Source organism: Lynx rufus, unplaced genomic scaffold, assembly GCF_022079265.1.
Source record: "Lynx rufus isolate CCGP_SWC_20201006 ecotype Redwood Valley unplaced genomic scaffold, mLynRuf1.p SCAF_16, whole genome shotgun sequence".
Taxonomy (NCBI): domain Eukaryota; kingdom Metazoa; phylum Chordata; class Mammalia; order Carnivora; family Felidae; genus Lynx; species Lynx rufus.
Genome location: NW_025814830.1, coordinates 1,993,033 through 2,017,995, shown reverse-complemented (window position 1 = coordinate 2,017,995; position 24,963 = coordinate 1,993,033). Strand labels below are relative to the sequence as shown.

The window sequence follows — 24,963 nt, the reverse complement described above, 5'->3', positions numbered from 1 at the left end:
TCTTCCACAGCAGACACAGTACACACAGCCTGAATATGCTGGGGTCATGGTTCATGAGAACAAAAGGACTAATAGTTGAAAAACATGCAGTGATTAGTACAGTGATATTCACCAGCCACCAACTAGAATTATTCAAGAGAGCCAAGTAAACACAAATGATGGACAAAATGGCATAAAACCATACAAAGGTGGTCACCAAAACAAGGATGCTTTGGGGGCTCTGGTCTCATGGTCTCACTGGAGAGCTTGGTGGGGGACAGATTGCTCTTATGGATGCATTGGACCCTCTGTGCCAGTGAATAAGAAAAACCAAGGAGTTGCTGGGCAGGGTCATGTGTCCCAAAAACAAAATGTATGGAAAATATCATTGCTGCATCTAATGAGCCTGTGATCTTGTCTCTACACTGTGAAGCACAACAATATCCCAAATCACTTTTTTTGGATAATAGTTTTGTTGTTCCATTTACCAGCCATATAAATAGGAAAAAACATGTTTACCAACATGCAGAACACCCCCGCATAGGATACTGGAGGGGCCAATGTACTTTGGAGCTTTCACTTTAAGCTCTGCCCACCTGGAGTTCCCAGGGCTGATCGTGATGGCCTGGAAGACACTCAAGGGGCAGGTGGAACAAAGGGACATACCTCTGGGCACTCCGTGAACATATAAAAGAACGTAGCATCCATAATAAATGGTGAAATGTTTCAGCCCTAGCGCTGCCATGGTCTCTGGGATTCCTCTAGAGAGAATGGGCAAGGAGTTGGCTACACTCAGGTGCCTGAGAACCAACTTTGTGGATCTCGGCTCGCATCCTCTGCAGCAAAGGGACATCTAATGATAGAAGAGTGAGAAATTGATCAGGATTCCAATGACTATCTGGGATAGGAAGATCACTGCTATATTCAAATGCACTGAAACCATTCTGTCGTTGTCCAGAACTCAATATTCAAATTCACAGGAAGAGAGTTATGCATTAAAGTATGAATTTCAGGCTACACTTTCATGGAAAATAAAATCTCACCTTATCTCTCCTGTTCCCTGAGAATGAACATCTAAACTCTATTGTCTTTCGTTAAGAGATTTCCCACGTTACATGTGTGTCTTTTAATAGCACTTATAATGTGTGGGTCACTGTTATTACTGCTTTCCCTATTGTAACTTATATAATATTCACAACCCTATGAGTTAGGAACTAACATTACTCTCATTCTGTGGATGAGGAGAATTTAACCACAGGAAGTTAAATGACTCATCTAAATAGAAGTAGAATCAGGATTTGAACCTGGGTAGCCTAGTTTCAATGACATGAATGTTTCCTACTGTACTATACTATGCCAGGAAACTCGTCATGGGTATACACATACACACAGACACCTTCTCACATTTTAAATTTATTTTCCTTAATAAACCTGGTTTGATCATTTCCCACTTTTTTAAAGTGTTCTTTTTGACCAATATAACTAAGGAACAAAGTTTCAAAGGCCTTAATAAATTATAGATGCACTGAACAATTTTATATGAGCCAATCTGCTTTATGTAATGTAGACAAATGTCAGGATGGCAGCAGAAAACTCATTTCATTTTTTGCCTGGACCAAAGGTACAATGATATCCATAAGAGAAATTATTGTGCAGAACTGCACTGTGTGCTAATATATGGGACATAAAACTCACATAGTGATAAAGCATATTAGGGCAGAAAATATTAATCCTATTTAAATACATATTAATCAGTGTATGTTTGTTATTTTAGAATAAACAAACTGAAACTTGAACTAATATTTGATTTGAAAATGCAATTAAAGTATAATACAAACATGCAAAATGGAATTTGAAGACTTGGAATCTTGGGCATTTAATAAATTGAAAATCAAGAGAAGTGAATAGTGAGTTGGGAATAGTCTTGAAACGATTTTAAACCAGAAGAAATATAGCTTAATATTGCTTTTTTCCTTGATGAGATTATATTTTTAATTAATCCATCATATTAAAATTAAATTAATATGTAAAAATAAAGTCCTTAATCTTTTGCTCTTTAAAACCCTCTATAGTGATGTTAGCTTTTTCTTAAAAGACCTTTCCTTATTTTAGGAAACAAGGTTGTCTCACTGATCAAGAGACCACAGAGATTTTCAGTAGAGACATATTTACTCTCTCTATTAAGCGCATCATACTCAAGTTACAGAAGAATAAATTTCAGCAATTCCCATTCAGACAACTGTTTCTACTGTTTCTGCTGTATTTCAATTAGTTCCATCATACTCATTATCACACACACATGTCTTTAGAGAAATCACATTATTGCTCCTGAAAATGTCTCTGTGACCCTTGCACACTGTATGGCAGATCAATTCTGAAAGTATAATCTTTTTTTTTTCTTTTAAGTAGGCTGTCAATTCCCAGCACTGGCTTGAACTTATGACCCCAAGATCAAGACCTGAGCTGAGATCAACAGTTGGATGCTTCAATGACTGAGCCACCCAGGTGGCCCCTGAAATTATAATCTTGAAGTATCTTAAAATTCAGACTCTGAGTGCACTTGGATCAAATACGAAGAACCCCGTCAATGAGGATTTTGTTAAATTACGTTAGCAGCAGTCATGCACTGATTGAGCAGTCTCTCTCACAAGCTCAGCCTGTGCCGGAAGATTCTTTTCCCAGACATGCTCACCTACCCAGACTCCTACGCATCTCCTAACCTTAGAGACTAAACTAAAAGATACTCATAGACTCCTTCCTACCACAAGAACTGGGAGCTGGGTGTAAAGTAGCAGGGAAAGCATGTGTGGGAGGGAGGAAGCCAAACCCTGAGATACAGGTTAGTGATTCTGAGACCTCACCTCCCCAAAGAATTGCCATCAACATGTCAGCTGTAGTGACAATGTTGGTTCAACACTTGGGAAGCTGAGAATGGTTCTGAAAAATTCTTTAATTACCAGGATCTATTAGAAGTTTCTAGTGAGCGTATCCAAAGAGACAGTTGGAGTGTTTGAGAGCGACTCTTACTTTTCCATTATTCTTGGAAGCAGACAGAGTGTCCCATGGAAGGAGGAAATGCTGAGGTCTGAGCCATGAGAGACCAGTGGAGAAGCACATGTGCCTCACTGGATTCTGTGCTTCCCTGAGAATTTCTCTTACCCCAGTCTAATTCTTTGTTAATCCTCAGACCCAACTACCACCACCATTTAACTTATGGGCAGAAAGAAAGAATTCTCCAAATGACCCAAGAAGGCTTTTCTATTTTTAAAATTTTCAATAGGTGCAATACATTCAAAATTTTCGATAAATGCAAATAAAGAACATGATGCCAAGAAGTGAAATTAAATATTTGTCCTGCTTCCCCAACTCAAAACAAATTAACTAGAAAGCCTATATAAAATGGACATTTTCTAAGAAAATACATTTTATCAAAATTGACTTCAGTAAGATAAGGAGTCCAAACACACCAATATCCATAGAGAAGAGGAAGACATTTATCAGAGTCCCTCATAAATGAAAGCACCCGGATCACATTAGCAGCCAGATTCTTCCACTCTTTTATATAGCAAATAAGCTAATGCTACTTACTCAAGAGCATCAGAGAGGAAGTAAAATTTCCAAATTATCTTTATACGTCACATAAAATTCTGATACTGAAACATCCTAAAGTTTGTACCAAAAAGAATACCACAGAAAGATGTTACCTCTTCTGACAGATGGTACCATGTAAAATAAATATAGCCAAAACCCCTGAAAAATCATATAAAAATATGATAGCAAAGAATTTGTGCCTAAAATTCAAGGATGATTCGCTATTAGGAAACTCATTAATATACTGTATCACATTTATGAAGAGAACTCAAGAAATCTTACTCATAGTTACAAAAACATTATTTGGAGGAATTCATCATGTAAGAATGTTAAATCAAAACATGTGAAATTAGGAAATTCTTTAGGATCTTTCCCAACTTGACAAAACAAAGTCTTCATCTTGCTCATAGGGAAGTGCTAGATATATCCACTAAGGCCAGAAAACCACACTAAAAAAGTACATGGCCACCGGTTGTATACATTTGTCATTTTGTTGGAGGTTTAGCCAGGGCAACTTAAAATGGCATAGGAATGAGAAAGAAGGACGTAGAACTATGTTTGCAAATGATACAAGTATGCCTCTGGAAACACAAAGGAACTCCTAGAAAAATCCACTTTGAAAAATAATTCAGTAAGCTAATAGGCTATAGTACTGATACAGAAAAACAATAGCCTTTTTGCACATAGACTATTTGTTTTAAAGATTTTCTTTTTAAGTAATCTCTACACCCAACATGGGGCTCAAACTCATGATCCCAAGTTCAAGAGTTGCACATTCCACCAACTGAGCCCCACAGGCAACCCTATACATAGAATAGAATATTTTTGTACAATAGCTGATGTACAACAAACAATCATTTACAAGTTATAGTAGCAGGGCCAGCAATTACAAGGGTATAACATAAAATAGGGGTGCCTGGGTAGCTCAGTGAGTTCAGTGTCCGACTTGGGCTCAGGTCATGATCTCTTGGTTCCTTGGTTTGAGCCATGAGTCGGGTTCTGTGCTGACAGCTCAGAACCTGGAGCCTGCTTCAGATTCTGTGTCTCCCTCTCTCCATCTGCCCCTCTCGGACTTGTGCTCTCTCAAAAATAATAAACATTTTTAAAAAAATAGTGTAACCTACAGGCTTCAAGCTGTATTACAAGCTGTAATCATCAAGACAGTATGTTACTGGCATAAAAGCAGACACTCAGATCAATGGAACAGAAAAGAGAACACAGAAATGGACCCACAAACATATGGCCAACTAATCTTTGACAAAACAGGAAAGAATATCCAACGGAATAAAGACAGTCTCTTCAGCAAGTGGTGCTGGGAAAACTGGATAGCAACATGCAGAAGAATTAACCTGGACCACTTTCCTATACTGTACACAAAAATAAACTCAAAATGAATGAAAGACCTCAATGTAAGACAGGAAGCCATCAAAATCCTCGATGAGAGACCAGGCAAAAACCTCTTTGATCTTGGCCGCAGCAACTTCTTACTCAACACGTCTCTGGAGGCAAGGGAAACAAAAGCAAAAATGAACTACTGGGACCTCACCAAAATAACAACCTTCTGCACAGAGAAGGAAACAATCAGCAAAACTAAAAGGCAACTGATGGAATGGGAGAAGATATTTTCAAATGACATATCAGATAGAGGGTTAATATCCAAAATTTATAAAGAACTTATCAAATTCAACACCCAAAAAACAAATAATCCAGTGAAGAAATAAAGACATGAATAGACACTTTTCCAAAGAAGACATCCAGATGGCCAACTGATACATGAAAAAATGCTCAACATCACTCACCATCAGGGAAATATAAATCAAAACCACAATGAGATACCACCTCACACCTGTCAGAATGGCTAACATTGACAACTCAGACAACAATGGATGCTGGCGAGGATGTGGAGAAAGAGGATCTCTTGTGCACTGCTGGTGGGAATGCAAGCTGGTGCAGCCACTCTGGAAAATAGTATGGAGGTTCCTCAAAAAACTAAAAATAGAACTACCCTACGACCCAGCAATTGCACTACTAGGTATTTATCCAAGGGATACAGGTATGCTGCTTCGAAGGGGCACATGCACCCCAATGTTTATAGCAGCACTATCAACAATAGTCAAAGTATGGAAAGAGCCCAAATGTCCATCGATAGATGAATGGATAAAGATGTGCCATACACACACACACACACACAATGGAGTATTACTGGCAATCAAAAAGAATGAAATCTTGCCATTTGCAACTTCATGGATGGAACTAGGTGGTATTATGCTAAGTGGAATTAGTCAGAAAGACAAATATCATGACTTCACTCATATGAGGACTTTAGGACACAGAACAGATGAACACAGGGAAGGGAAGCAAAAATAATATAAAACAGGGGGACAAAACATAAGAGACACTTAAATATGGAGAAGAAACAGAGGGTTACTGGAGGGGTTGTGGGAGGGGGGATGGGCTAAATGGGTAAGGGGCATAAAGGAATCTATTCCTGAAATCACTGTTGCACTATATGCTAACTAACTTAGATGTAAATGAAAAAAATAAAAATAAATAAATAAATAACAAAAGAAAACAAAAAATAGTGTATCCTAAAATGAAATACGGGCACATGGGTGTCTCAGTCAGTTGAGTGGCCAACTCCTGGTTTCATCCCAGGGAGTGATACATCCACCTCCATGCTGAGCATGGAGACTGCTTGGAATTCCCCCCCCTTCCCTCTTCCTACCCTCTCTCTTTCTCTTGCACTCTAAATAAAAAAACAAGTAACTTTAAAAAATGAAATATACTAACTAGGAATGAATCTAACAAAATATGTAAAGCCTATATGGCGAAAAAATAAAACATTCCTGAAATACATGAAAGTAGAAATAAATGAAAGTAAATTTACATCATGTTCCTGGGTAGAAAAACTCAATATTATAAAAAGGTCAATTCTTCTTAAAGTAACTTATAAATTTAATTGGATCCTGACATACGTACCATCAGCCAGTTTTTGAACTAACAATGTTACTGCAAAAATCTTATAGAATATTGAACAAAAAACAATACACACAAAAACTCTTTTAAAAACCCAAAGTGAGTATGGTTATCCTTATGAGATGTTTATTTATGAACAGACTATTAGATCAGTGAAGTTAAAAATTCAGAAGTATGCCAAAGTGCATAAGAAAAGTTAATACCCAGTAAAAACTACAGTAGGTATAACATTATTAATGCTTGGCATTTGGTAAATGGGGATTCCTACCAAAATGACAATAAGTGTTCTTATTCTTCACATCCTACAGCGGGATAAAGGTCAAACAAAAGAGAAGTCTATACAGTAAAAAATAATTAAAAATTATTAAATACCTTCCTAAGACCTGCTTCTCAAGCACCTGACTGTAGCCAACCTCTGGCTCATCATCATTAAAGACCTTGCTCAGCAACACTTTTGGCTTGAAAAATATCTTTGTTGAGTTTTGATGCAACTTGTTTTGTATGTTCAGAGTGGCCACTGGTGTATCCATTGGCACCACCTGCTTCTTGAGTGTCTTCCAGGACATCACGATGGCCCCAGGAACTCCAAGATGATAGAACTTAAAATAAAAGCTCTGTGTGCCTAACAATCAGCGGCTGGATCCTAACTGTGCTGGCAAATACCACTATCTTCTTGTGACTGACAATGAACAGTGGAAACATTATATAGAAATATGACTGGGGGTGCCGAATAAGAAGATCACACAATCAGCACTTGCCCTACTTTTAACGTTCTCTAGTGTCAGACATTTGGGATTCACGATCTGGGCCACCAACTCCATAGTTTTCAAGCTCTTAAGATACAAGCAGTGGGTCCAGCACATTCACAGGACAACATCTCCAGAATTTCCCCAGAAGTGAGGGCTACCCAAGGCATCCTTGTCTTGATAAGCACCTTTGTATCGTTTTATGCTCTCTCTTCAACCTTTTTATTTGGCTCTCTCTGAAAACCCCAGTTGGTGGGTCATGAACCCCTCTGATCTAATCACTCCATGTTTGTTTTTTGTTTTGTTTTGTTTTGTTTTAACAATCTGCCCTTCTGTTCTCTGGAGTCCTGACCTCATTGTGTCCCGGGTCATCTCTGCATGCTGCAGAAAGAATACACAGCCCTCTAAAATGACAAGATACCTATAAATTATTGTAAACTGTTAAACAATGTGTAGTCATTTGTTCATTCACTCCTTGCAGAGATTTAAGCACTGGAGGGGGCAGTCACATAACAGAGAGGGTGTGAAAAGCAAATGCAGCCAGCACCACCTTCAGAATTTCCACAGGAAACAGAAGAGGAGCTATTAACTTGCATATTTCGTATTAAAAATTATTAAGAGTGTATATGATGCTACTGAAGATGTGAAAAACTAGCTTTACTATTTGCTTGTATTATTCACGTAAAGAACAGACATCCTTACCACATGTCTCTGGAAATATTTCAAAACCAGTATTTCATCAGTACTAGGAAAAGTTAAGTATCTCTGAAAGAGTACACATTTTAGAAGCTACGTTAACTGCACTTCACACGAAGCATTCAGAAACAGAAAACGAAGCAATCAGTTAAAATAATCTAATTTTCTTTTTTTTTTTTTTTAAATTTTTTTTTTTTTTCAACGTGTATTTATTTTTGGGACAGAGAGAGACAGAGCATGAACGGGGGAGGGGCAGAGAGAGAGGGAGACACAGAATCGGAAACAGGCTGCAGGCTCCGAGCCATCAGCCCAGAGCCTGACGCGGGGCTCGAACTCACGGACTGCGAGATCGTGACCTGGCTGAAGTCGGACGCTTAACCGACTGCGCCACCCAGGCGCCCCATAAAATAACCTAATTTTCTAGGCACCTGGCTGGCTCAGTTGGTTAATTAAGCCTCAGACTCTTGGTTTTGGTTCAGGTCATGATCTCAGGATTTGTGAGATCCAGCCCAGAGTGGGGGTAGTGGGGGGTGGGCAGAGGGCTCTGCTCAGAGCCTGCTTGGGTTTCTAGATCTAGCTCTCTGCCCCTCCCTTGCTTGCACTTGCCCCTGTACTCTCCCACAAAATAAATACATATTTAAAAATCTAATTTTCAAGTAAAAACTAGTCTTCCAAAAGAAGTGAAAAAAATTTTAAACTAAAATTGCAATGATATTTAGTAATTAAAGGTTAAGCAAAATACAGGTGCCATCTGGTAGGTCTCAAAGGCGTTTGGATTTATAATTCATCTCGAAGGTGTGGATTCCAATATCAAATAAAGAGAGAAAAACTGATAACCCATAGAGGCAGAAATGTTTGCTTCTTTAAAGCAATGTGCCAACCCTCACCCCCCACAGCCCAGAGCCTGGCCTGGAACCCCCAGGAGAGCAGAAGGGCCAATGGGGAGAAGTGACAGTTCAGTGAAAATTACAACTAGTACCAAACTGCACATTCCCCACAGAAGAGTTTTGCATGTCGCATTCTAGCGTCCATCACCGATACTGACCACCCGGCTTTAACTTCATTAAACAAGGAGCTGTCACTGTCCGGGTCTCAGTCGCCCCACGAGGACCCCCGGCCCCAGGTAGCATCGCTGCTCCGCCTCTCCCGCTGGAGGCCAATCTCCACCGCTCGCTAAAAATGTTTCCATGGGCACCGTGATCAACTTGTCAAATACCACCACTCCCAACAGAAGCGGCCCACCCTTCCCTAACCTTGTGCCCAGCCTGGCTCCAAACGACACCAGCGGGACTGGAAGGAATCCAAAAGCAGAACCCGAAACCGCGGGTCAGGAAGGACAAACAGAAGACCAAACGGCAGGCCCCCGTGTGGTGCAAGGCAGGAGACCCAGCGCGCCGGGGTCCCGCCCACACCCGCCGCTTCCGCAACCGCCCCGGCTCCGCCCTGAGAGCGCCCCGGCTGATCGACGAGACCCGTGCGCATGCGCGCTTTCCTGCAGACCCGGAAGCCGATTTCCCGGAGCAACGGTTGCGCTCGGATGAGTGAGTCTCCATTTTTCTGGTTCTTGCCCTGGAGCGGCTCCTCGGGCCCCGCCTCCCCACCCAGGTTTCGGGGGCGCCTGGTAAGGTAAAATCTTTGAAACCACTTATCCCTCTCGCTGGGAGTTCGTCCCTGTCGCCTCTCGCGGCGTGGCCATAAGACGTTCCGAGCCCAGTCAGTCGGTGCGGGTCACGGGCGTCAGCGTTCCTTTCCGGTTAAAATCTCTGTGAGGCAGGTTCGGGCCCAGCCTTTCTGCTTTGGCCCTTACAGACCCCAGTCGCCTTGCCTGTCGTTTTCCTGCTCAGAACCTTTCTCTGACTCCCGAGTCTCCCCCCGGTCGCCACCCCCCACCCCCAACCGCGTCGAGCACAGTCGTCACTAGGGAGGTGGATGCACGCCCTTCGCCCCGCCGCAGGGAGGGCAGAGTGGGGGCAGAGATGGCGGGGAAAGACGCAGAAATCTGCGGAGTTAGAGGGTCCTCGGAAAGTGTGGGGAGAAAGAACGGCGGGGATTGAAACAGAGGCCGTAATAGAGTGGTGTCAGACTGTTGGAGGAGTCATAGCGAGGGAGGGACACAGAAATGGACAAAAGGACTGAAGAGAAATAAGGACACAGAGAGACTTAACACAGAGAACAAAACACGTAGTGAGTGGTCTGGGACAAAGCACAGGACCCAAACCCTGGTGAGTACTGAATTGATTGGGTATGGGATATTAAGTTGTGAAGTGCTGATTTGTGGCCCTGTGACCTCGTTAATTAAAATTTGGGAATTGTTTCAGTTACGCAGAAGAGAACGAGAGGTGTGAAACCAGGTGTTGGAGGCATCTGCACTTTCTAAGTATTGCATCAGAAGATAATTCCATTTGGAACCCTTACTCATCTAGAGGGCAGAGGCTTAGCTCAGTCACTTAATGGGGGAAGACTTTCTGTAACCACATGGTGCTTTTTACAATAGCCATTATTAACAGTACTATTTCTCTCTCCTTTTTTTATGGCTCGTCGCATTCTTTTCTAAATTTGATGTATCCTCTTTATCTTTAATATAATCCATTGGATATCTTTTTAATTTCCAAATTATTTTCCCTCTTAATTTTTATTGTTCAGATTATGAGTTTTACGTGCTGTCTACTCTTTCACAAGTTGGAATTATTCTTTAATGTCTGGTAAATAACTTCATGGTATTTCGTTACATATCCATAAAGGATGTCGGTAATCTTTTAACACTCAAAACCTAGTTCAGGCAGTTAATTTAATATTCAACAGTTCTCTTCTTCCCTTAAGTGATCTTTTACATTACTGAGTTCTGAGCTGAAGTCTGCAACTAAGTAGATGTTCCCCTCAAGTTCCCTTTGTCTTTTCTGTACAGATGTTGAAGAATGGTCTGGATTGATGTGGAACTTTGTTCCAGCAGAGCCCATCCGTTTATGGTGCAGAGATTGCCCAGAGCTCATCTCCCCAGGTGACCCTTGTTTGTGTTTTCCACTATCTATAACTATTTGTAATTTCATATAGTTTTTCGGGAAAAGAGGAATTAAATGGGTTTGATTAAACCCGTGAAAGAGAAGCTTCTCTTGTTCAGGAATATGAAAGGTAATCTGGAAAACCCTTTCTCATTAAACCTGTCCAGGCCAGAATTTACTTCCACCCAGTTCTGTTCATTCTACTCAGACTTCTTCAGGGTAACTTGGTAAAGTAACTCCCCCTCTGAGCCCCAGTGCACTCACCTGTAACATGAGTTGATAGACCAAGAATTCTGAACCCGAGGTAATAAAATCCCTGAAAGGATTTTCAAAGTTGGGTTTGTGTTTGTCTTTGGCAGTTTTCTGGGAGAGGGTATGCAGTTGGAGTTTAAAATGTGACCCAGTTCCAAAAATAATGAAAACCAGTAAGAAAGAGGCAGTTGTATAGTCTTAGAGACAGGGATATGCCTCTGTCAGCTCCACCATCTCTCTGTATCATAACTAAATTTTCAAAACTTGATTGTGTCATCTTTTGACATTAAACCCACTTACGGCTTCCCATCACTATCAGGACAAAGATGTAAACTCTCAGTATAGTTACCAGGGAGTTCTGGAGCTCGGGTGCCCCTTAAGAGTTGTTCCAAATTGATGGCATGGACGGGCTTCTGTGGCCTGCATCAACCATTCATTGCATGCTGGCTGCCTAGGGAGGAGCCAAGGACTTGAAAGAGCCAGTTCCCTTTTGCTGAGTGCAAGGAGACAGCGGACAATGCAGTTGCATAGAGTGTGTATGTTTCAGCAGGAGTGGAGGGCTTTCTGGAAAAGTGGGTGAAAAAATGCACTTGTTGGCTCCCTTTTAGACTTTATTGTCCCCGCATCCCTCCTGTTGCAGTGGGCAGCAAAGGACTTTTTCCCATAGTAAGTTTCTCCCCGTATGTATATTGTGGCAGAGGAAGGGGTTATGTTGATTCTAAACATTAAACAACATTCCTTTTGTCACACAGTATAACCTTACCTGAGAAAGAAGGCTAGAAGAAGAGAGAGAAAAAGGAGGAATGGCTCTTCTCCAGGTAAAAGTCATATTTTTCATTAATTGTTCTTCTTAAAATGTCATATTTTGGACTTGTTAATCTTCTCTGTCTCCGAGATGTGCTGCCTAAATGTTTACTCACACCCAGGGCCTTCTTCCAGTCTCCTCTCATCTCCATACAGAGTCCAACTCACTCTGACCCAGTGACATGGAACTTGGGAAGAGGCTCCTTTTCGATAGTCATCCTGTGAAGGATTTTCTACGTAGGCAAAGACTGGAGATGGGGAGTGGGCATTGTGGTGTCCCTGAGGTTAGGCAGTAAGGATTCTTCAGAGACCCCTTCTGGATGCCCTTTCAGCTCATATAAATAAATGAGGATTAAAGAGATTACATATGTAAGTAACGTATTAATGTGCACAAGTACCTGAGGAACCCTGGAAAGTAAGACTGATGGAGGAAATTTGCTTTGTCTGATTTTATAAATGCCTTTTGATGTTAAATGAGGGAGTCCTTGATGTTAAATGAGGGAGTCCTTGTGCTTCTGACTCCACAATATTAATACTTTGGAATAGGATAGGAAGTTCATAGTAGGAATAAAGAATAGAGTGAGTGTTTTGTTTTATTAACATTGGTTTTAAAGTATAGAATCAACCTACTTCTCTAACACTACATGTTCTTGAATTATTTACAGTGCATTCATCTCATAAAGACCATGGTGTTCTTTTAGGAACTCTTACACTGTGCATCTTTTAGATAAAAATGTTTCTAGTTTAACCAGACATAGGAGCAGAACTTTCTGTCATCAGAAAGGCTGGTGCTCAGTTTTCATTTTACGAATTATTCTTAAATGTTATTATTTTTCTTTTGTATTAAACCCCCCCTAGTGTATATTTTTGTGGTTCAGATTCACACAGGGATGCATTTTAGAAACTAAGAAGTAAAATATCCCCTTCCCTGTCACATCTCCCACCATCACAGATTGTCTTCACCCAGAAGCTACGTTCTCTTTAGTGCAAATCTTCTAAAAATGCATTTACATATTGTAATGTGATTTTAGAATATATTCTTCAGTAAATGTTTTCTCATCATATTTTACTCTGCAGATTGAAATATTTACATACCATATGTCTTGAAGTTGTTCTCATGTTAGTAAACGTAGAGATAACTGCTTTTTTAGATCCTTATTGGAACATTCTCTAAATGAAGAAACGTGAATCTTTTACAATTTCTTACTGTTACAAAGAATGTCATCGTGGCTGCTTCTGAGAAGGCTGACTTCACTACAGATATCTAAGGATATCTTATGATTGTACATCTTAAGCACGTTAATGATGGTCTTTCTGAGGAGGCAGAGACATTCCACTTAATAAAGATTTAAATTTTTTTTTTTTTTATATTTATTTCTGAGAGAGAGAGACAGAGCATGAGAGGGGAGGGGCAGAGCGAGAGAGGGACACAGAATCCGAAGCAGGCTCCAGGCTCTGAGCCATCAGCACAGAGCTCGACCTGGGCTCGAACCCACGAACTGCAAGATCATGACCCAACCCGAAGTCAGATGCTTAACCGACCGAGCCACCCAGGCGCTCACTAAATAAAGATTTTAAATCAACTGTCTTGAAAATCTTCAGCTAAAGGAAAACATGGAAGAGAACTAAGAAGTAGGAGAACAGTGTTTCAACACATAAAAAATGTCACTAAGGAGATAGAAATTATAGTAAAGGGATGGAATAGAAATTCTGGAGTTAGGCAAGTATAGACACCAAAACTCAAAATTCACTAGAGAGTTCATCAGCAGGTGGGCAATAAGAAAGAATCAGTGAACCTAAACATCGGTTAACTGAAATTATCAAGTGTGAGCTGAAGAAAGGGGACAAAAGCAGAATAAAAGGGAAAAAAGAAAAATGAACAGAGACAAAGAAACCTCTGGGACACTATGAAGAATACTGATATACACGTAATAGGAGTCCCAGAAGGAAAGGATAAAGAAGAAAGGGGAGAAAGAATATTTGAAGAAATAAGAGCTGAAAACTTGCCAAATTTATCAAAAACAACCTACACATCCAAAAACTCAATGAACTTCAGCCATGACAGATGCATGGAGATCCCTGGCAAGCACATAATCAGTCAACTTTTATAAGACAAAGGAGTGAATGCGGAACGTAGCAAGACAGAAACAACTTATCATGTAAAGGGCTTCTCAATAAGTTTAACAGCCTATTTCCCCTCAGAAACTGTGGAGGCCAGGAAGCAGTCTCCTGTGGTATTAAAAGCTTGAAATATTAAAAAAAAAAAAAAAACCTGTCAGGAATTTTTTACGAGGCAACTATACTTCAAAATTGATAGTAAAATTAAGAGACTCCTAGATGAACAAAAGCTGAGGGAGTTCACACTTACAGACTTAGCTTACATGAAATATCAAATGGAGTTCTTCAGGCTGAAAAGGATGGAAACTAGCGGTACATGAAAGCCATAGGAACAAATAAAGAACACTAGTAAAACTACGTAAGTGAATATAAAAGCCAGTATTATTATATTTTTGTTTTCTAACTTAGTTTTTCCTATGTGTCTTAAAAGACAAATGTGTGAAACAATAATAAAAATCTGTTCTTGAGTGTATAAAACATCTGTTCATATCTTTTACAAAGGAATAACTTTTGACAATAAGAACATGAAGGGTGACTGTATAACAACAGTTGTTTGTATGCTATTGAAGCTAAGTTAGTATCAACTGAAATTCAAATATTATTAGTTTAATGTGTAAACTGCAATCCCCAGGAAAACCACTCAGAAAATAACTTGAAAATGGAAAAATAAATACAGAGGCAATCAAAATGGCATGTACACAGAGGCACAGACACCCAAAGAAGGGAGGAATTATGAAACAAAATATCAGACATACAGCAGATGTCAAAAGTAATTCTTACCAGTAATAACTTGAAATGTACATAAACTCTCCAATAAAAGACAAAGGAATTAATGTTTAAAAATGATTCCACTCTGTCTACAAAAGGCTTACTTTATTTTTTTAAAGTTTTTATTTATTTATTTTGAGAGAGTGTGCATGGGGGAGGGGCAGAAAGAGAGAGGGAGAGGGAGAGAATCTCAAGCAGGCTTCACACTGATAGTACGGAGCCCGTGCGGGGCTCGAACATACGAAATGTGAAATCATGACCTGAGCTGAAATCCAGTTAGGCGCTTAACTGACTGACCTACCCAGGTGCCCCAAGGCTCACTTTAGATACACAAATATGTTGAAAGTGGAAGGATGGAAAAAGATATTCCACGCAGATAATAATGAAACTTATCTGGGTAGGTATACAAATATCAGACAAAATAGACTTTAAGTAAAATTATTATCAAAGATGTTGAATGACATTATATATTGAAAAAAGGGCCAATTCATCAGCAAGATAAACCAAGTATAAATAATAAATACATAACAACAAAGCCCCCAATTTTTTGAAGCAAAAATTGAGGAGACAGTTCTCTACTAGTTGGAGACCTCATACTCCCTTTTTAATAATGGGTAGAACAACCAGATATCAATAATAAAGAAGTGAGCAACACCGTAAACCAGCTAGATTCAGCAGACATATACAGGACACTTTATCCAACAAACACTCAAAAATTAGGAGTAGACAGGAACTTGCTGTTTGAAAAAGGGTATTATTAAAATCCCATGGCTAACATCAATGGTAAACAACTGAAAACGTCCTCCTAATACCAAGAACAAAACAAGTGTGACCCATTTTGACACCACATATCAACACTGTACTGGAAGTTCTAGACAGAGAAAACACAGAGGAAAAATAAATAAAATGTGTCAAAATGGGAAAAGAAATAAAACTATCTCTCTATTCATAGTATACATGATCTCCTATTTAGAAGTAAAGAAAGCTCAGACTTAGAATGAATTCATTGAAGTTACAGCATACAATATTAACACTCAAAATTCAGGTTGCATTTCTGTACAGCAGCAGTCAACAAATGGAAAGTAAGTAAACAATTTATAAGAGCAAGAAAACAAATGGGAATAAATTTAACGAAGGAAATGGAAGATTTATACACAGTGAAAACCAGAAAGCTGCTGAGGAAAATTAAAGAAAACCTAAATAAATGTGAAAATGTCCTGTGTTTGTGGATTGCAAGACTGTAAAATGGGAATCCTTTCCAGAGCGATATAAAGAGTAATGCAGTCCTCAGCAAAATCCCTATATCTTTGCCCAAATGGGAATCCTGATTCTAAAACTCATATTGAATTGGTAAGGACGCCAGATAACCAAAATAAATGTGAGAAAGAACAAAATTGGAGGACCTAGAATTCCTGACATAAAACCTTACTACAAATTTTGAGTAATCAAAACTATAATTCCAGCAGAGGCTAGATATATAGATCAAAGTAATAGTACTGAGCCTCCACATATAAAACCATGCATGTATAATCCATTCCTTTTTTACAAGTGTGCCAAAAACAGCGGAAAAACAATACTCTCTTAAATGGTACTGGCACAACTAGAGTCTATGGGAGAATGAAATTGAAACTACCTTGTACCATATAAGGTAATCAATTCAGAATTAATCAAAGACTGAATGTTAGAGCTAAAACTATAAAAGTCTTAGGTGAAAACCTAGGGGTAAATCTTCATGACCTGAGGGTTGGCAGTGGATTTTTATACATGATCCCAAATCGAAAGAGAAAAAGACAAAGTAGATAAATTGGTCATCATCAGAATTAATCATGTCTGTGCAATGAAGGACATTCTCACACAAGTGAAACAATCTACTAAATGGGAGGAAATAATTTGCCAGTCCATATCTATGAAGGGTCTAGAACCTAGAATATATGAAGAACTTCTACAACTCAACAACCAAAATACACAGAACCCAACTTAAAAAATGGTCAAAGGATTTTAATAGACATTTCTCCATAGAAGATACACAAATGAAACAAGCACATGAAGAGATATTCAGTGACAGTAGTCATTAGTAAATTCCAAACTCAAAACCACAAGTGATCATTTCACACCCACTAGGATGACTACTATAAAAGAACAACAGCAAAAAAAGTGTTGGTAAAGAGGTGAAGAAATTAGAATCATGACACATTGCTGTTAAAGTGTAGCTGCTGTGCAAAAGCACATGGCAGATTCTTAAAAAAATTAAACCATGTGTCCCAGTAATTCCTCTCCTAGGTATATAACAAAAGAATTGAAAACAGATATCCAAACACTTGTACTCGAAAGTTCGTAGCAAATTACTAATATTAACCAAAGTTGATAACAACCAAATGCCCATCAGTAGTTGAATGAATACAGTCTAGTCCTGCAATGTCTAGTCCTACAGTCTGCAATAGACTAGTCCTGCAATGACAGGTCTATAGTCTAGTCCTTTCCAGAAGAAAGGAAATGTACCACTGATACATACTGTATCATGGATAAACCCCAAACATTCTACATGAAAGAAGGCAGATGCAAAAGGTCACATTTTTGATCCCTTCTTACATGAAAAGATCCAAAATTGGTAAATCCATAGAGACAAAGCATTAGTGGTTGCCAGGGACTGGGCAATAGGAAGCACCTGCTTTAATAGTATTTAATAAGTATCTTCTCTGGGGATGATAAAAATGTTTTGGATCTAGACAGAGGTGATGTTTGTGCAATATTGTGAATGCACTAAATGCCCCCAAATGGTACTTTAAAATGGCTTGTTTTTATGTTAAGTGTAACTTGCTCAAAATTATATTACACGGATCAAAGAGCACTCACTCCAGCCAAGTCAGTCTTTACACATCTGTGCTTCTCTTGTTTTGTGTCAAATAAGAACACTTTCCCTGTCCACTTGGTGAAATGTGTTTTCCTTTCAGGGGCGGTTGACATTCAGGGATGTGGCCATAGAATTCTCTCAGGAGGAGTGGGAGTGTCTGGACCCTGCTCAGAGGGCCTTGTACAGGAACGTGATGCTGGAGAACTACAGGAACCTGGTCTCCCTGGGTGAGGATAACTTCCCTCCCCAAGTCGGTAATTACTTTTTATGTCTGCATTTTCTTTTTTTTTTTTTTTTAATTTTTTTTCCCCAACGTTTATTTATTTATGTGGGACAGAGAGACAGAGCATGAACGGGGAAGGGGCAGAGAGAGAGGGAGACACAGAATCGGAAACAGGCTGCAGGCTCTGAGCCATCAGCCCAGAGCCTGACGCGGGGCTCGAACTCACGGACCGCGAGATCGTGACCTGGCTGAAGTCGGACGCTTGACCGACTGCGCCACCCAGGCGCCCCTGTCTGCATTTTCTTTTGACTTGATCATAGGAGTTTCAAATCCCTGTTTCTAAGGGAATGATTGCAGCTGTTTTAATTGAGAATCGAAAGGCATCATAATGTGGCAAATGGACTCTAACTTCCCTTTCCTTCAGAAGTTCTGCATTCCTGCTTGTTTAGGTGGTTGCAGAACATTAGTAGTCAGAAAAGCTTAAAGGAGGGGACTGGTGAGGATGAGTACTGGGTGTTATTTGTAAGTGATGAATCCCTAAATTCTGAAACCCATACTACACTGTATGTTAACTAACTAGAATTTGAATAACAATCTGGGAGTCTGGGGAATAGGATATAAAAATCCTTAAAGTCTTAGTAAAGTCCAGTTTCACTGACATCATTAAAGATAAGGCTCAGAGACAATAAAGTTACTTAAAGTTGGGGGGAAAAATGGAAACCTTATGGTGAATTTTTTAAAATATCTGATTCTGCGGTCTTACCCTTGTGCTTTTGGTTCAGTATTTCTTGGAAAGAAGCAGATCTCTGCATACCTAAAATAATCCTTAAGCATTCAGGCATTGAGTTGACTAATTTTTGAAGTATGTTTCTACACCCACATATACTGAATGTCCTTTCTTCTTTGCTGAAAAATGAGCTGGGAATGTGTTCTGGAAGAGAAGCAGAACATGTTTTGTTTTTCTTCATAAATAGAAATCTTTTCTTGAACTGAATATCATCTCTATCATCTCTTTCCAGGGGAAAGATCCCTGGACTGTGGAAAGTGAAGTGAATATAGGAGAACATCCAGACAGGTGGGAATGTGTTGGGATGTGAGCATAAGTCAAAACTGAAATGGGCACAGAGTAAGCAGGTCCATTAAGTATTGTTTGGGAAGGATCTGTGGGAAAATAAAAGTTTATTTCTTAGGAGCTTTCAAAGGAAATCTTACCCCATCCCACACACACTTCTCATTCTGTTATTCATATGAGTAAATCAAATTACGTACAAGTTTAAACTCCCACTGTTAGGACCTACAACACTGTTATTTGGGCCCTCTGACCATACTGGTGCTGTGATTTGAGAGGGACTGAGATGGCTGTCTCTAAGAGAGTCTTTCCCTCCATCTCTCATGGTTCTCATAACATACAGGTCAGAGCTGAGGTCTCTGTAGTACAAACCCCCGGAACTATTCACTTTCCATTTCCATTTTGTATCCTTGACAGAACTTTTCAGGAGACAAACAAAAGGTAGTAACTGTCTATTAGAGTAGAGCTAAGGCCTCTTTCTTTCCTGGGCTATCCTGGCTTCTTGAGGTTGGGTGCTTGTGCAGTAATTAGGAGGAAGGCATGATGTAGATAGTTCTAAAAAGTGAAAATCAAAACTAGATGTAGGTTAAATAGAGCACAACTTACTGATATCTCTAGTTAGCTTTTCTGTAGGAAAAACGTATCATTCCACAGATGTTTGTTGTATTCTTGGTATATGGAAAGCACTATATTGATATTTTTTTGGTTGTTTTGTTTTTATTTTTTGGTTTTAAGAACTCAAGAGTTGGCAGCAATTTTTGTTTTGTTTTTAAGTAATCTCTACACCTAACATGGGGCTTGAACTCAGAACCCCAAGGTCGAGGGTTGCATGCTCTGTGGACTGAGCCAGGCAGGCATCTTTTTTTTTTTTTTTTTTTTTTTTTTTAATATTTTGATTACCTTCACCCATTTCTGCCACCGTCCCCTCAACTACCTGCCTCTAGCAACCACACATATATTCTCTGTATCTAAGAGGGGTTATTTTGTTTTTTTAAGATTCCACATATAAGAGAAATCATACTTTGATAACTGCCACTCTAATAGGTGTGAAGTGATATCTCATTGTGATTTTGATTTGCATTTCCCTGATGATGAATGATTTTGGCCATCTTTTCATGGTCCTTTTGCCATCTCTAGATCTTTGGAAAATGTCTATTCATATCTTCTGCCTATTTCTTAAATTGGATTATTTGAGCTTCTTTTTGCCATGTTTTGGATTATTAGCCCCTTATCAGATACATATTTTGCTAATACTTTCTCCTGTCCAGTAGGATCCCTTTTCATGTTGTTAAAAAAGTGTTTCCTTTGCCATGCAGACACTTTTTAGTTTGATGTAGTCCCACTTACCTTTGCTTTTGTTGATTTTTCTTTTGGTGTCGAAGTAAAAAAAAAAAAAAAAAAAAAAAAAATCATTGCCCAGACCTGAATCAAGGAGCTCATTACCCCGTATCTTATAGGAATGTTATGGTTTCACATCTTAGGTTTAAGTCTGTAATCCATTCTGTGTTAATTTTTGTGTATGGTTTCAGACAGTGGTCCAATTTCATTCTTTCGCGTGTTGGAGTCCAGTTTTCCCAAACCATCCATTAAAGACATTGTGCTTTCCCCATTGTATAGTCATGTCTCCTTTGTTGTAAATTAATTGACCATGTGTGTGGGTTTATTTCTGGGCTCTATTCTGTTCTGTTGATCTGTGTGTCTATTAGATTTATGCTAATACCATACAGTTTTAATTACCACAGATTTGTAGTCAAGGAGTTTGAAATCAGGAAGTGTGATGCCTCCATCTTTATTCATCTTTCTCAAGATGCTTTGGGCATTTGGGGTCATTTGTGGTTCCATACAAATTTTAGGATTTCTCTATTTCATGTGTAGGTTTTTGTATAGATATAAATTTTCAACTTATTTGTGTAAATACCAATGAATGAGACTGCTAAATCATATTTAAGAGTATGTTTAGTTTTGTAAGAAAGTGCAACTTGTCTACTAAAGTGGTGTACAACATTCCCACCAGTAATGAATGAGAGTTCTTATTGGTCCACATTCTCACTAGTATTTGGTATTAGTGTTCTAAATTTTGGCCATTTTCATAAATGTGTAGGGATATTTTATTGTTGTAACATATATTTTCCTCAATTAAATTTATGTCTTTCTTTAAAAGTTTATTTTTGAGAGAGAGGGAGAAACAGAGAGCGCATGAGTTGGGTAGGGAGGGAGGGAGGGGGGGGGGAGAGAGAGAGAGAGAGAGAGAGTGAGTGAGTCAGAGAGTCAGAGAGTCAGAGTCAGAATCTGAAGCAGATTCCAGGCTCCAAGGTGTCAGCATAAAACCCGAAGTGGGGTTTGAACTTCTAAATCATGCGGTCATGACCTGAGTCAAAGTCGGACACTCAACCAACTGAGTCACTCAGGTGCCCCTATGGCAGTCTTTAAACGGAGTATTTGTGATATCTTTAGAACGTACTTTTTTTTTTTTTAAAGTTACTGCTTTAGTCACAAATGTCATTAATTTGATTTGCCATAGCTTTTTAGATAATGATACCTTATTTTGGGATGCTTGGGTAGCTCAGTCAGTTAAGTGTCTGACTCTGGATTTTCGCTGAAGTCATGATCCCACAGTTCATGAGTTCAAGTCAAGCATTGTGCAGTGTGCTTACAGTGTGAAGACTGCCTGGGATTCTCTCTTTCTCCCTTCCCCTCCCCCATTTGCAAGCTCCCTCTCACTCTCTTAAGTAAATAAACTTAAAAAAAAATTCTTGTACATGTCTCATGGAACATGTATATATTACATAATTCTTTTGAGTATATACCTAGAAATGGAATTCATGGGATATTTAGTTTGATAATTTTTAGAGGAAATACTGTCCTATAACACCATACTGTCTCCCTGTTGAATGTTTTCCATTGTTACTTCATACCGTAGTATAAATTCTTACAGAATGAGTCAATATTATGCCTGTTGCTATATCAGTTCCTTTCTCTAGGGTCAGGCTTTTAACTTACAACACAATCATATTCCCATAGATGTGCAAATACAAGCATTATCCCCACGTTTATAAAAACAAAATTTAAAAACATTGTATATAACAATAGTGTTTGAAGACCATGGTTGAAAAGCTTCCTTTATTCATTATAAAGTATTATTTGGGTGTGTAATTATGCAATTTAGTGTAAAATATTTATCTTCCAACTAAAGTATTATTTGGGTGTGTAATTATGCAATTTAGTATAAAATACTTATCTTCCAACTCTATTTGATAGGAAGCCCTTCAGCTGGATTTATAATCAAGGAATTATCACCAATAGAGGACATTAATAAAGGAGAATTGTGCCACCTGGTAATACTGGAGAGAAATGAAAGTCATGGCATCCAGGATTTTGATCTCAAGGAAGTCTGGGAAAATATGCATGAGTTAGAGACTCAGTGGGAGTATGATGCAAGAAATTACAAAGAAGTGCCTTTGACCCATGACAAAAATCTCACTTGTGGAAAAGATCAGCAACTTAATCAGTCCTCAGTTACTCTTCCTGAAAAGCAGAGTGTTTCTGTAAGAAATAATACGTACCAGTATTTCATGCATGAGGAGCCATTTTTGAGGAATTCGTTAAAACTGGGCGGTAACAGAAGTGGTTCTGGAAACCAGTACATAAACTGCATGGAAAATAGAACTGGATTAAGTTTGCAGGCACATCTGGCTGAACTCCAGAGATTTCACAGTGAGGAGGAAATGTATGAATGTAGTAATCCAATTGAGAAGTCTGTCAGCAATGGTTCCTCAGTCTCACCACTTCAAGGAATTCCTCCCAGTACCAAAAACATTTGGAATAAATCTAGGAAGATTTTTATATATCCTTTGTTACCTGCACAAGACAGAAGAGCATACACTAGAGGAAAATCTTACAAATGTAATGACTGTGGGAAGGCTTTTAGCAAAAGCTCAAATCTCATGAGTCATGAGAGAATTCATTCTGGACAGAGACCTTACAAATGTAATGACTGTGGCAAAGCCTTTATGGAGCGCTCACATCTGACTCGACATAAGAAAATCCATACTGGAGAGAAACCTTACAAATGTAATGAATGTAGCAAAGCCTTTGCTGAGCGTTCAGGCCTTACTCAACATGAGAAAATCCATACTGGAGAGAAACCTTACAAATGTAATGAGTGTGGCAAAACGTTTAAGCAGTGCTCCCACCTCATTAGACATCAGGATACACATCCTGGAGAGAAACCATACAAATGTGATGTATGTGGCAAGGCTTTTATCCAAAGCTATAACCTTATAGAACATCAGAGGATCCATACAGGAGAAAAACCATATAAATGTAGAAAATGTCATAAGGCTTTTAGCAGACGCTCAAACCTCTGGGGTCATGAAAGAACTCATACTGGAGAGAAACCTTACAAATGTAATGAATGTGGCAAAGCTTTTACCAAATTTTCAAATCTTACTACACATCAGAAAATACACACTGGAGAGAAACCATACAAATGTAATGTGTGTGACAAGGCTTTTATCCAAAGTTCAAACCTTACTGACCATCAGAGAATTCATACAGGTGAAAAACCTTATAAATGTAATAAATGTGATAAGTCTTTTATCAAACGTTCACATCTTTCGGGTCACGAGAGAACTCATACTGGAGAGAAACCATTCAAATGTACTGAGTGTGGAAAAGCCTTTACGGAACGTTCACATCTTACTCAGCATAAGAAAATCCATACTGGAGAGAAACCTTATAGATGTAATGAGTGTGGCAAAGCTTTTACCCAATTTGCAAACCTTACTAGGCATCAGAAAATACATAGTGAAAAGAAACAGCATAAACCTAATATGTGTGGCAGTGCTTTTATTCAAAGCTCAAGCTTTGGGGATCATCAAAGAACTCATAGGAGAAAGAAACCTTGCAAATAAAATGAGCAAGGCTTACTCAACGGCAGAGATTCCATCATGGAGAGGAATCATATGAAACTAACATGTGGCAAAGCTTGTAACCATGGCTCACACCTCCCCTGATATCAGAATATAAATCTCTAAAAGAAAGCACACAAATGGAATGTATGGCAAGGCTTATCCAAAGCTTATTATATCTTGTGAATGTGATTTTTACTAGAGGGAAACCTTACAACTGTAATGAGTATGATCAGGTTTATAAAAAATGTACAGATTGGGGAGAGGGGTAAAATAGGTGGATGGGATTAAGAGGTACAGACTTCTAGTGATTAAAAAAAACCCAAAATGTACAACTTTGTGGTTTGTGGTCTTGAAAGAATTCACATAACATGGAAACCATACAAATATGTTAAAGTGTTTACCTTAGGAAACACCAAAGAATTCATACTGGACAGAAACATTACATGTGTAATGAAGGTGATTGTTTGTTTAGCCAGTGGACTACAATAAGAAAATTCACACTAGGGGGAAGTAGGTCTATTTGGAGGATTAACCAATCTTAGGTGTTAAATTCCATAGAAATTTAAACTCAGGAGATGATGTGAGTCAATGGAACAAGTGTATCTGTGGAAAGACCTAAACATCTTCTGTTTAAATCTTTTTTAAAGATTTTATTTTCCTCTCTACACCCATCATGGGGCTCAAACTCAAAACCCTAAGATCAAGAGTCACATGCTCTTCCAGCTGAGCCAGCAACGCACCCCTATAGCTTTTTTTTTTTTAATTATTTGAGGTTTCTTGAGGCTTCATTATTATTGATGACTTTATAACCTCAAGTTTGGAATCCAATGATGTTATACTTTCATTACATGTATTTCATTTGTCAACCATGGTGGTTTCAGAGAAAGCATCAGTAAGTTTAAAGGAACTTATTTCATTAGGTGGGGCTTAGTCATATGTGTATACCCTGGAAAAACTAGGATGCTAATTTTAAGATAC

At 38.9% G+C, this 24,963-nt stretch overlaps 1 protein-coding gene across 1 annotated transcript in view; it reads left to right on the top strand.

The window, feature by feature from the left end:
• The window catches only part of LOC124511680 (zinc finger protein 850-like), a 46,024-nt gene extending 21,710 nt beyond the window's left edge, over positions 1–24,314 (top strand). The window contains 4 exon segments of the mRNA XM_047079065.1: positions 9,253–9,529; positions 12,012–12,057; positions 17,881–18,034; positions 22,331–24,314. Of these exon segments, the coding sequence (XP_046935021.1) occupies positions 9,253–9,529; positions 12,012–12,057; positions 17,881–18,034; positions 22,331–23,985 (2,132 nt within the window). The 3' untranslated portion in view covers positions 23,986–24,314.
• The last annotated feature ends 649 nt before the right edge of the window (positions 24,315–24,963 follow it).